The 13,741-nt window shown below is 43.0% G+C and overlaps 2 protein-coding genes across 7 annotated transcripts in view; one reads left to right on the forward strand and one right to left on the reverse strand.

Annotated features, from left to right (window-relative positions):
* The window catches only part of Bbof1 (basal body orientation factor 1), a 31,058-nt gene extending 27,019 nt beyond the window's left edge, over positions 1–4,039 (reverse strand). For all 3 annotated transcript variants that reach the window (XM_075947874.1, XM_075947873.1, XM_075947872.1), the window contains exons 1-2: positions 3,965–4,039; positions 1,399–1,627 (exon numbers count right to left, since the gene is read on the reverse strand). In XM_075947874.1, coding sequence (XP_075803989.1) covers positions 1,399–1,627; positions 3,965–4,011 — 276 coding nt within the window. In that variant the 5' untranslated portion in view covers positions 4,012–4,039. The remainder of the gene's footprint in view (positions 1–1,398; positions 1,628–3,964) is intronic.
* Positions 4,040–4,145: 106 nt separating this feature from the next.
* The window catches only part of Entpd5 (ectonucleoside triphosphate diphosphohydrolase 5 (inactive)), a 38,875-nt gene continuing 29,279 nt past the window's right edge, over positions 4,146–13,741 (forward strand). For all 4 annotated transcript variants that reach the window (XR_012907694.1, XR_012907693.1, XM_075947877.1 and 1 more), the window contains exons 1-2: positions 4,146–4,223; positions 7,491–7,569. Coding sequence is in view for 1 of the 4 variants with exons in the window: in XM_075947876.1 (XP_075803991.1) it covers positions 7,561–7,569 (9 nt within the window). In the remaining 3 variants the exon portion in view is untranslated. The remainder of the gene's footprint in view (positions 4,224–7,490; positions 7,570–13,741) is intronic.

Raw genomic sequence — 13,741 nt, forward strand, 5'->3', positions numbered from 1 at the left:
GTAGCATGTTACATGGTTTTCTTAAGGCTATCCAATTGTCTATAAATATGTAAACATTATCTTTTTCTCTTTGGGGAGGAGTGACGGGTAGAGAAAGAGTTCTGCTATGTATACATGACTGACCTGGAACTGGATATGTAGACTAGGCTAGCCGCAAACATGGAGATCTACCTGTCTCCCAGGAGAGCTGATTAAAATGTGTGCAGCCACACCCAGCCTCACTTTATTTTCTCTATCCATCTATTTTTTAATAGAATTTTAAGTTGTCAGTTGTTTTTTCAAATTTTTTAAAAATGATGTGTTGTGTCTGAATATGACCACCTTTGTATGGGTGCCACTGGTGGTCAAGAAGCATCAGGTATCCCTGCATCTGGAGTTCTAAGCAGTTGTGAGCTGTCTGATGTGGGTGCTGGAAATCAAATTTAGGTCCTCTGAAAGAATAGCACACACTCCTACCTGCTAAGCCATCACTCCAGTGGTATTTTTAAGCTGCTTTCATCTCTGTTGATGTAGATAATGCTACAAGAAAGAAAAAGCTAATGATAGCAAAGCTATTCTGAAATAACAGCTTGCTTCAAGTGGAATTAAGTGTAGATGGAAGTTGTCTTGCAAGCCACTCCCAAGTTAATCATACAGAGGCTTAATATAAATTATAAATGCTCAGTCAACAATTTAAGGCTTGTTACTAACTAACTCATACATAAATTAACCCATATTTCTTTCTTTCTTTCTTTCTTTTCTTTTCTTTTTTTTTTTTTTTTTTGGATTTTCGAGACAGGGTTTCTCCGTAGCTTTTTGGTTCCTGTCCTAGAACTAGCTCTTGTAGAGTAGACCAGGTTGGCCTCGAACTCACAGAGATCCGCCTGCCTCTTGCCTCCCTAGTGCTGGGATTAAAGGCGTGTGCCACCACCGCCCGGCTAACCCATATTTCTTATCTACCCTCTGCTGCGTGACTCATGGCTTATTACCTCATTTTCTACATATCCTGCTTCTTCTGTGTCTTCTGGCATCTCCTTTGACCTCACCCTTCTTCATCCCTGCATCCTTAGTTTGGTTTTCCCACCTATACTCCTGCCTGGCTACTAGCCAGTCAGCTTTTTATAAATCAATCTGAGTGACGAATCTTTACAGTGTACAAAAGGACTATTCCATAGCAGTTAAGGGCTAACTACAGTGCCCTAACCATGTGATGAGATTTCAAGGTCTTACCATCTTTAAAAAAAAAAACAGCCCAGCATTTGAAGGCAGAGGCAGATAGGTGTCTGTAAGTTTGAGGACAGCCAAGGATACATAGAAAGACTCTGTCTCAAACAAATAGAAAACAAAACTTTAAAAATATAACCATGTCACATAAACACAGAGGGAAGTTATGGGGTTCACAGTTTTCTACCTACCTACCATATTATCTTTCTCCTGATCCTGCTTCTTCAAGTAGCTTAATACAGACATAGTGTCTTTTTCCAATTTATAGTGCTGTTTCTTTAAGTCTTCATTATTTTTTGCCAGTCTTCGGGAAGTATCACGATACTCAATCCTAGAGAGTTCTGTGACTTCCAATCTGGCCTCCCAAAGAGAGGCATTGGCCTTGGCTCGCTCAATCACTTGGTTCTCTGCTTTCGCTACTTTCCTACAGAAGATGATAGTGAGAATATGTGACTTTCTTTACCTTATCAGCACCATTTCTCTTCTGTTGTGCTTGGCACTGCCTGGCACATAAAAGCATTCGCGTTGGGTGAGCGCATTAATGAGAAATACACATCCATTTGTGTTCATATAAGAGAAGAGGAATGCTCTGGGGTGACTTTAGAGGGCTAGAACAACAAAGAGGCACTAAGACACCGAATGCATCTCCTAAAGCTCTATGCCTTCTCATTTACTTCATTCTTCCGTATTTCTTCATTTATTTTTGCTGTGCTGGGTATCAGACCTGATCTCAAGCATGCTAGGGAAATACTCTACAGTTCCAGATCCTAATCTTTTCTACTAGTTCACTCAGTTGTGAACCTTGGCTCACTCCCCCCACTATGGCTACATTTCTACATGAGGATACATTTGTATGTCTGTAGTCTCCACACCCACTCCATCCCCAGTTTTTGTTATTGTTGTTTTGTTTTGGCTAGTTCACGCACAAATGATCAAATTATTTGAACAAGTATTTTAAATATTTTACTTGCTGGTACCACAGTAAACCAGGTTTTAAGGGAAAACACACAGCATAATCATTTATGCTGAGAGGAAAAAGAAATTTAAGTAAGGCCCTAGGGATGAAGACTGGTAACAGCAGAACCATGAAAAACAGTAAGAGTGGATTCAAAGCTTTAAGTGATAAAAGGTGAGGTTCTTCAAAATAAATGTCTCGAAAAACCAAAAAATAAAAGTTTCACCTATAATAGAATTTTAAATTTTAAATAGTCTCCCGAAAGCATGTAAGATCCTTCCTACTTAAACTGCGACCTTCCATATCCTCTCAACTCCTGATTCTTTACTCCTTTTGCACATCTACCTTTGTTCTCTTCGAATTCAGGCCAGCTGCACTCCTAATTCTCCAGTCTCTCCCTTTCCAGTGTGACTTAGACACTAGCAATAGAATGCCTTTCCACAACCTCCAGCTGGGACCAGACAGTATCAAGAAGTGATGCGAGCACTTAGCTGTCTCTAAGAAAAAGACCACCAAGTTACTGGAGAAACAAAGGAGGGTTTCTCAAATGAGCCATGGAATATTCAAGGAATACAAAGTATGTTATTGTTCCTCCTCGTTCTCATGTGTTCTGAAGATGAAGAGCCAAAAATATAAAACATGGCTGTGAGTAGCAGGAAGGCGATAAGCTCTCGGCAATTTTTAGAATGTTCTAGACTGAGAAGTTATATTTTGTGTTCTCAGTCACCTTGTAGAATATATATGTTAGGACGTCAGGGATGTGGCTCTGTGGTAGAACACTTGCCTATCAGGAGAAGGCCTGAGTTTGATCCTTGGAGTAGGGGTAGGGAGTCTACAAATCATTAGCTTATCATTTTACACAGGAATAAAATAGAAAACACGATGGTAGTGGTTTAACTGTGGACGGTGGGATGACAGGTGATTTTTTTCTTTCTCCTTTAGTATTTCCCATATCTCCCAAGCTTTCTGTACTGAGTATAACTTGCTCTAAGTTACTCTTCTGGAGAAGGAACCTAGGACCCTGCACGAGTACTCTATCACTCAGCTACACTCACACACCAAACAAGTAACCTTTTTGGTTTTTCCTTTTCTTTTTCTTTTTCTTTTTTTAAGAGACAAGAGCTTCCTATGTAGCCCTAGCTGCCCTAGAATTTGTGCCTCAGGGGGGCTGGAGAGATGGCTCAGTGGTTAAGAGCATTGCCTGCTCTTCCAGGGGTTCTGAGTTCAGTTCCCAGCGACCACATGGTGGCTCACAACCATCTGTGGTGAGGTCTGGTGCCCTCTTCTGGCCTGCGGGCATACTCATAGCCAGAATATTGTATACATAATAAATAAATATTAAAAAAAAAAATTTGTGCCTCAGCCTCCAGAGCAACATGATGGCTGTGTGCGTTTATTGAACCTATCTCCAATGAATTCACTTCATAATCACAAGTTTAAGGGATTCCTTTGCGGTTCCCACATGCAGTGGTGTTGAATTCCATGTGTGCCTCCAAAGTCTTTAGGAACTACGGGGGTAGCCCACTAGGTCTATTTAGTTGACATTCTAGCGGCAACTCGTGGCACCTAGAGGTGGGGGATCTGACCAATCTGGTCAAATTCTTTTGCGTTCTCCCTTTGATCCAAAAGAATTCCTGAAAGGCCCAGGGAACAACTCTAACAACTCAGACCAGAGCCAGTCTCATAATGAAGCGCTCTAAAGATTCTAGGGCCAAGTTGGAGTTGGACAGCTGTCCTCAGAAGCCGCGGCCCTAGATTCAAACAGCCCAGAGGAAAAGGGTTGCTCTGCGTCGCCGCCGCGCTTACTTTTCTTTGCCTTTGTTCTTGCCTTTCCTCTTGTCCTTTGCCGGCATTTTGACTTCTCCAGGAGTCTCAACGCCGTTGTCTCCTGGTGGCCGCCACCTGGGCAGACGCGGTCTCTAAGGAAACCACCACGCCGAAGGGCTAACGTCCTCCGTGCCGTTGAGGGCACGCGGAGGGCGCACGCGCGTGACGTGAGCGCGCCGAGGGGCGGGGCGGAGAGCGCTCCGAGGAGGCTGGCGTCCGCGCCTGGGCGGCGCGCGCGGTGAGTGTGCACGAGCCCCGGCGGCGTACCCGGGGTTGGGGCCGGGCGGGAGGCCGCGAGGCTGGGAAGGGCGGGAGCGGGGCAGCGGGACGCGGGGTGGCGGCGTCCTAGCCCCGAGAGCCTGGCCTCACACCTCACGAGGCTCACTTCCCAGCGGCTCTCCGATCGCCACGCGCGCATCCGAACAGCGCCGGTGGGGCTCGTAGCGCTTCAGGTCGGGCCGGCGGCTCCTCCACGTCCCCGGCGCGGCCAGCGCGGCAGTCCTGCCCGCGTCCCTGCTGCTGCCCCCGCGGCTCCCGCGCTGCCCGGCTCATGCTTACCTCCCCTCCATCCCTGCTACGGTCTCGCGGGCTCCGGAGAGGACTGCGCACCCGGGGACGCTCCAGGCCAAACGCTTTCAGGGAGGCGGTTGACTTTTCCCAGGGCGGTGGCTGGGGTGAGGCTGCCAGCCTTCGCGGGTCAGCGCGCTCGTCCGCTCTGAAGCCGTCTCCCTGCCCCGAGCCGCGTGACAACGAGGGTCGTCCGCCCCTGTGTCTGCAGTGGCAGGTGCTTAGCTCCAGCCGACTCCCCGGTTACTGTTAGCAAATATCGCCCGCATCCTCTAGTGACCACAGTCTAGTCCCTTTGCTTCAAGTTGCATAAAGTTGCAAGTGCTTGCCTCTTATCCCGGGAAAAGGAGTACTCCAGTGTTCTAGTTTGTTCCCAGAGGAGGAGCCCTGTGATTATGCCTTCATTCAGTGAGAGCGAGTGAGTCATTACGGAAGACAGGTATTGTGGCTGCCAAGTCAATAGTTAGACTTATGAGTGAAAGCCCTGTTTTGCATTATCCTCCGTTTCAAATTACAGTTAGCAGTTATTTGAAACATAATTGTTAGACACCCCCCCCCCCACACACACACACAGAGTTCTTTAGGGAGAACTTAATTACTATGCTCTTAACTATAAGGTGAAGTCCCGCCCTGCCTCATCCCTGGGGGCGTGGCTTATGTAGTTTGTAAATTTTGCAATGTGGTTGATTCGGTAAAGGACCTTAAAAACCGTTTTGAACCATTCCTAACATAGTTATAGAATGTTTTGACTCTTTCTGGTTTGTTCTCTCCTCTGTGTGTGACATGCCAATAGACCCACGAGCAGAATTTCATTACTTCTGAGAAACAATGTATAAAGCACCCTACTGATAAGCAAGCAGAAAGGGAGTAGAGCATCTTCTGTCATATAGTGTATATTTAAACTTCATTACAAAAATCGATTGTAAATAAAAGCCAGTCCCAAATTTACCATTTGAACATAGGCCTACTGATAAATGCATACTCAAAAAATTTTGACTTCAGTAAGATAGCTTCTTCGTTGGTTTTTTTAAACCTTTATCTTTATTTTATGTATATGAGTGCACTGCTTGCCATTGTATGTCTGTGTGCCAGGTGCTTACAGTGCCCCTGGGGGCCAGAAGAGAAAATTGGAATTGGAATTATAGATGCTTGTGAGCTAACATGTGGATGCTGGGACTCAAACTTGGGTCCTCTGGAAGAGCATCTGGTACTCTTAATCTCTCAGAACTCTCTCTCCAGACCCACCCCACCCCTTTTTTATATAGGGTCTCAGTGTATGTATTTGCCTGGCCTAGAACTCACAAAAATCTGCCTTCCTTTGTCTCCAAGTGCTGGAATTAATGATGTGTACCACGATACCTGGCAAGATTGCCTCTTAATTATATGCATAGTACTTTACTTTTAGTCTTTTTTTTTTAGGCAGTGTCTCATATTTAGCTCTGACTGACCTGGAACTTACCATGTAGACCAGGCTAGCCTTGAACTCACAGAGATCTTCCTGCCTCTGCCTCCAGAGTGCCGGCTGGCTATGCATTGTGCTTTAAAATACTATATATTTTATTGTATTTTATCAAGCATAAAATAATCTGTTTTGAGACTAAAATAAAATTACAGCATTTCACCCTTTTATACCTGTTTTATGAATTTATTTTTATAGATTAAAATATGTGACATAAATAAATATATATCATTTTAAGACCTACCTAAAGTTATTGATATTTCACAACTCTATTCAAAGACTACTTTTTAAAAAAATTAAAATATAGTATCCATTTTCCCTTTCCTTTCTTCCATCCAGCTGTAATCAGTCCCATGTATTCCCCCTTATACTTACACACTCTCCTTCCTTCTTTCTTTCACAGCTTCTTTTTCTTTAACTGCTGATACATATATAGTTTTATTTATATGTGTGTGTGCATATATATATTCCTAAATAAATAAATAAATACAACCTGCTCCGTCCATATTATGTTATTTGTATGTATATGGTTTCAGGGCTATCTAAGCAAGACCTGAGCGAGATGACACCAATAGACTTGCTAACATGGCAGGGGAAACCTTCCAAGGCCCCAACCCTACACAAAGAGCTACAGGCAACCAAGTAATGCTGAGAATGGGAGACACAGTCTTCCCCAGGGAAGAGCCTCCCTCCCAGTTGGTTTTTCAGTACCATGTGGTCCACCATGAATGTATATTAAAAAAAAACTTTAGAGCTGGCCAGTGGTGGCACACATCTTTATTCCCAACACTCAGGAGGCAGAGGCAGGAGGATCTCTGTGAGTTCAAGGCCAGCCTGGTCTACAGAGTGAATTCCAGGATAGCCAGAGCTACACAAAGAAACCCTGTCTCAAAAAGAAACTTTTAAATTTTCTCTCTCTTTCTCTGTGTATTGTGTAAATATGATGTGTGGGGGCAGATGAGTGTGTAGCTGGATATGATGTGTGCATGGAATCCGTTCTCTTCCTGGGTCCTAAAAGTTGAGCTCAGGTCATAAGGTTTGCACGGCAAGTACTCTAATTATTCACTGAGCCATCTTGCCAGCACTGACACTAATCACAAGAGAAATGCCATGATACTCTATTCTGGTGGAAGTAGTTTTAAAGACTACAGTGTTCTGAGCCTTGCATTCTCCACCAAAGAACTGGGTACTGTTATTCAGTCATCTATCGACAGGAAGTAACTGAGAGTAAAGAGTGTGTGTGGGGGGAGGGGGGAGTTCCTGTTCAGAAGCTTACCTGTTTCCATTTCCTTCCGCAGTTGCTGACTAGTAGCTTCACTGTTAAGTTTCATGAAATTTGCTTTGTTTCATTATTGGGACCATTGAATGCTTTTAAGACATAGTCATTTAGCATTTTGTTGACTTGGACTTGTTGAGTGCTTTTAAGACATAGTCATTTAGCATTTTGTTGACTTGGACTTGTTGATGTTTTATGCTCAGTTTGCACAGTTCTTGGTTGATACAGAAATGAAGAGTATCTTGGCTGAATGTTCCAGCAGAGGGGACCATTATGACCCTGGTAAGTAGAGCATCGAGACACAGGTACCATCTCTGCTAGCTTGAAGCTGAATATGCACCTCAGATGCTTCTGCCTCCGGGTAGGAGTTGTTTGCTTTTATGTCATTCTTGAATTTGACCACCCTTTGCCAAAGGTAGATTTTTTTTTCTTACTCATTGATTATGTTATTATCAGGTATGAGTTCAATTCAGGACTATTTTGTAGCAAAATTAATATTATGCCTAATCTTTTCTCCAGGTGTTTTCAGAACTGTTTAATCATTAGTTAACTATGACTTTACTGAGTTTTATTTACTTCAGAGATAAAGTTTTGTACTGAAAAACAGCCATTAATTTTGTTTTCATGCAGCTTGTAGAATCCTGGGTATGTTATGCCCAGATCTGCCAAGTCACCCAAAATCAACAAGGAGACTGAGTCCCGTATGTAAAACCAAAGAGTCTTTATTTTAATCAAGTTTGCAAACTCGGTCTCTCCATGTGTCCAACGTATTGGAATAATCAGAGAGCCCTGAGCTCAATTAGAGTTGGGTTTTTATAGTAGTAAAGGTGGGGGTGAGGGGTTTCTGAGGTTCAGGGCCCCTGAGTGGCTGACATTTGTCTAGGGGTGTCCTGGTGAGTGTGTGCTGGCAGGTGGTCCTATCTACAGCAGTTGGAACATTAGGCATTTCCTTTGGATGGTCTGTTCTTGGGTGGTGCTTGGGTAATCTCAGTTTGTGGTCCTTCCAGAAACCAGGTATTGCTTTCAGGGTAGACTACTGAGACTCAGGTCTCCTTTAAACTTATTGATGGCTGAGTCCTACTCTGGCAGGTAATAATAGTTGGAAGTTAAAATCTTCCTTTGGGTGCTCTGTTTTTTTTTTAAGCTTTTCAAGGCTTGCTGAGTCCTACAGGTAAATATTTCATTATACAAACTCTATCTAAAGAGGCTGATCAGTGTTTCTGAACACTGTAGAAATGAGTTACCTTTATCCTACTTTTTTAACCACATGGAATTGGTTTTCTCCTTTTATTGTGGGATCTGAGGATGGAACTCAGGTCTATTAAATGGACATTATTTTGTGTGTGATTAGTTCAAATTCCTACAGGAGCACTATAAGGAATCCTGGAGGGTCAAGATTTATTTTTCCAATTAAATTGATTTAAATTTACTGTTTAAATTGTATATAAGATGTATTGGGGCTGGGATGTAACTTAGTTGGCAGAGTACTTTCCTACGATGCTTTAATCCCTGGGTCTCCAGCACTGCATATAGTGGGTGTAGCAACACATGCCTGTAGTCCCAGAATTTAGAAAGTAGAAGCAGGAAATCAGAAATTCGGGGTCATCCTTAGCTACAAGGATAAAGGCCAACCTAAGCTACATGAGACCTTGTTTCTAACATATTGTATTCTTTTTGTTTTTCGAGACAGGGTTTCCCTGTAGCTTTGGAGCCTATCCTGGAACTAGCTCTTATAGACCAGGCTGGCCTCAAACTCACAGAGATCCTCCTGCCTCTGCCTCCCGAGTGCTGGGATTAAAGGCGTGTGCCACCACAGCCCGTTGAAACATATTGTATTCTTATAAATGATTATTAACTAATTAATTGTTAGTTCTTTCCAAAATATTGTGTTTTTATTAATTATTTCTCCCAACACAACCATTAGCTTAAACTAAAAGTCAATTCTTTAAGAAAAGTATCCCTGGATAGGTGTGGTAGTGCATATCTTTAATCTCAATGCTAGAGAGGTGGAGGCAGGTGGATATTTGTGAATTCAAGTCCAGCCTGGTCAATACAGTGAGTTCAATCTAACCAGGGCCACATAGTGAGAGGGTGGAGGTTAGGGAGGAAGAAGGAAGAGAAAGACCCAAGTTTTAGGGTAACATATGACAGATACTTCAGATTTTCATCCGTTTAGGAAAAATCGCCTGACATAGTGCTCATACTTGTAATACTAGTACTGGGGAGGCAGAACAGGAAGGTTCCATGAGACCTTGTCTCAAAAACAACAACAAACTCTCAAGTGTCTAATGAGGAAACAGTACATCCCAAGCTCCTATTAGGCTGAGGGGCACTTGGGAACAAGAGAGAGTTCTTGCTATAAAGGTGTACAAACACAAACACACACCACAAATAAGTAAATAATACAACATAACTAAGAGGGACTGGAGAGATGACTCAGCAGTTAAGAGCACTGACTGCTCTTCCAGAGGACCCTGGTGCAATTTCCAACATCCACAAGGCAGCTCACAACTGTCTGTAGCTACAGTTCCAGGGGACCTGCCACCCTCACACAGACATACGTACAGGCAAAACAGCAATACACATAAAATAAAAAATAAATAAAATTTAAAAATATAACTAAGGAGCTTCAGAGTTTGGGTGTTTGTGGTGTGTGTGTGTGTGTATGTGTTTGAGACAAGGTCTTGCTATGCCCAATTTGCCTCAAAGTCAGTATGTAGCCCAGGCAACCTTGAAGTTTTGGTTCTCCAGTTTCAGCCTTCCAAGTGCTAAGGTTACAGCCATGTGCTGCCACACCCAGTTGCCCGGTTATTAAAATGACCTGAGGGTTTGAGAAGCACTGGAGGGCAGCAGTGGGTTCTTGTCAGGAAGCAGGCAAAGCGTAGGGAAAGGTAGCCCGGGAACTCAAAGTGAAGGACGCAGGAGTTATGGTGTCACACCCTCGCAGTCCTAGCATTTAGGAGGTGGAGGTAGGCAGAGACAGTTCAGGGTTATCTTCAGTTACATCTTAAAGTGAAAACTGAAGACGGCCTAGGTTACTTGAGACTCTGTGAAAAAAATCCATGTTGTTAGAGGCCTACCTCCATACTCAGACAGTGATATGCACATATATCCCCCTCCATGTGGGTACACAAAATATCACTGATAGAAACAGTCTAAACCAGGTGCACACACCTGTAATCCCAGCGTTTAGGAGGTAGAAGAGGGTGAATCTCTATGAATTCAAGGCCAGCCTGGTCTATAGAGAGAGACCTTGTCTCAAGTAAATAAATAATAAAAATTGATGAAAAAAGGAAACAAAAGAACTTAGAATGTCAGAAGATTGTCTTTGATCCTTGTGACTTGAGGGCTAGACTGTCTATAAATAGGTTTGCTTCATCTTATATTATCTGGTTGGTTGGTTGAGTGGGTTGTGGGGGAACAGTGATATTTTTAGATTTTAAGGGGAATTAATTAGCTGTCACCATTTATAAACCAGCAAGTTTTATAAATCTGCGCTTTTAGCCTATCCTTAAAAAAAATCACATTTATTTATTTAGAAGGGGTGGTGGGTGTGGGTGTGAGGGTCAGTGTGCCACAACAGGGTGTGGAAGTCGGGAAATTACCTGGGGAGTCAGTTCTCTCATTCTACCACATGGGGCCAGGTTGAACTCAGGTTGTTGGACTTGGCAGCGTGCACATAAGTGAGCCATCACTGTGGGCCTGGCTTATCTTCACAATTGGATGGGCTGGAAATATGGGGTCTGCCAGTCAATGGTGGTGCATGCCTTTAATCACAGCACTAGGGGACAGAGGCAGGTGGATCTCTGTGAGTTCAAGGCCAGCTTGGTCTACAGAGCTAGTTCCAGGACAGCTAGGGCTACACAGAGAAACCCTATCTTGAAAAACCAAAAAAAAGAAAAAGAAAAAAAAAAGGAAGGCATATGTGAGGTTGCTTGGTGCTCAGTAATTAGTGTTAAAGATGAATGAGTCCCTGCAATGACTAGTATAATTTTAGTGGGAAAATGATGAAGAGAGTATTTTAGGAAGATGGTGGTATAGGATTTCAGAATAGCAACAGTGTTGACCAATAGACCAGTTCAAGTCTGAAGTAATAAAGGACTAGAATTTAGCTATCAGCAGAACTAGGAGGAAAGAGGAAGAGATGGGAAGGGTTTTGCAAACAAAGACTTGATAAGAATGTTGAATATAGAAGACAAGAAAGAATAAAGTTAAAAACTAATAAACTTTTTAAATTTCATATTAAGAAAGTTGTGGTGCCACTGAAAAATTAAGGGACTAGTAAAAGAATCTGTTTAATCTTTGTATATGAGTCAATAAAGCTGGAAGAGTACTATAGAAGTGCCAGTTTGAAGTATCTCTGGTTTTGACTCATTATCTTGGATTATTTAATGGTTTTTTGTTTGTTTGTTTTGTTGAGGCAGGGTTTTGCTGTGTAGCCTTGGCTGTCCTGGAACTCACTCTGTAGACCAGGCTGGACTTGAACTCAGAGATCCACCTACCTCTGCCTTCCAAGTGCTGGGATTAAAAGCACTGCCCAGTTTGCAATTTAATTTTTAATTAAATGTGGGGTGTGTGTGTGTGTGTGTGTGTGTGTGTGTGTGTAGGTGTGTGTAGCCCTGCCTGCCTGTCTCTCTATCTGTAGACTCTATCTGTAGATATGTACACACGAGTGCAGGTTCCCCAGGAGGCTAGGGATGTCAGATTCCTTGGAATTGGAATTGTGAGCCTCTGGGAAATGAGTTCAAACGTGGTTCCTCTGCAAGAACTACAAAGACTCTTTTTCCTCCATTCCTGCACACACACCAGAAGAGAGCACCAGATCTCATTATAGATGGTTGTGAGCCACCCTGTGGTTGCTGGGAATTGAACTCAGGACCTCTGGAAGAGCAGCCAGTGCTCTTAACCTCTGAGCCGACTCTCCAGCCCTGCAAAGACTCTTTAATTGCTGTGGCATCTCTCCAGCTCTTAAGGGTTTGTTTGCTTGCTTTTAAGGAAATCCTACTACATCCTAGGACTATAAAGGGTGCTAGGCAAAGTGTTTGTAGTCAACAGAGTGTAAGAAAATCTCCTCTGAGGCCTGGGGAGGTGGCTCAGGAATGTGAGGTTCCGACTTGGTTCTTGCTGTGCCAACATGAGGACCTGAGTTTGGATCCCCAGTACCCACACAAGAAGCCAGGCATGAAAGCAATACCTCTAACTTCATGTACTGGGCAGCAGAGACAGGCATATCCCAGGGACTTGCTGGCAGTCATTCTAGTGAAAGACCTTGTCTCAGTAAAGTGGAAAGAATCACCCTCTGGTTTCCACCTGCACACACGTAGTACACAGACACATGTGCACTGTGCGGCATATGTTCCCACAGTCAAGTTTAGAACTGGGGCTTTACTGATCTTTAGTAATTACTCTTTTGCAGGGCTGCATAGTGAGACCCTATCTCCAAAAAAGTTACTGAGTCCTATATATAATGTCTTCCTGTATGCTTCTGCTTGTGAGACAGTTTAATTTATAAGTGAAATACAATAATAAATGATAAAATAGGATAAATATAACTATGCTTTGATAAAAAGATATTTGAAACTTACAAATTGTTCATTTTCAGAATTTTCCATTTAAATGTTTTTCAACCACAGTCAGCTGTGGATAACTGAAACTTTGCTAAGCAAAACTGGATAAAGGGGTTGCTGTAAATGCCTCCCACAGTCAGTACTTGTTTATGAGGTAGAGATAGCTTATTACTTCATATTTTTACTATATTTGTTTATTGGGCAGTATAAACCCCTCTCCGATTGATGATGCATTCTTATCTAAAAGACTGATTCTTCACGCATGGCTAAGAAAGCACCTTGTGATTGTGAAGAAGAAGGGAGCAGTAGCAGCAGCTGTCCCCTCTGGAAGGTAATTATTGTAGCCCACTCAGTCAGCTTAACGCAATGGAGAACGAAGGCTTGCACTGCCAGACTCACTTTGAAATAGCACCTGCATGGTTTCATTGTACAGAATGACCCTTATAGACACGAGTGGTCTGAAAATCTAACACCCTCTGACGGAAACAAACTACAGAAGGAAGGAATCTGCACATAAGAAAGAGTTTTATATATGTTGTCACTACCAGTGCATCAATTCTAATCCTTTAATGGGAGTTATGGTATTTGATTTGAAGACTGTAGGACCTTAAAGAATTTATGACTCACTGCCCTCCTGATGGGAATCCACCCAGACTAGCATGGTGAGATTTTGGCCGAGACTTTGAGGCAAAGAGCCTTCCCTCCCTTCCCCCCACCCCCCACCCCCAGTGTGCGCTGAATCACCTCACTGGGAGAGTTTTACTATTTGAGCATGCTCTGTTTCCATGCACACAGTTTTAGTGGACTTTAATAAAGATTGATTTTTCATTAAGCCTTTATTAGTTTTCTTGACATTTCAAATGACATGTGGCTAGGTCTGTCTGTCA

Source organism: Microtus pennsylvanicus, chromosome 14 (assembly GCF_037038515.1).
Source record: "Microtus pennsylvanicus isolate mMicPen1 chromosome 14, mMicPen1.hap1, whole genome shotgun sequence".
In the NCBI taxonomy this organism is placed as follows: Eukaryota; Metazoa; Chordata; class Mammalia; order Rodentia; family Cricetidae; genus Microtus; species Microtus pennsylvanicus.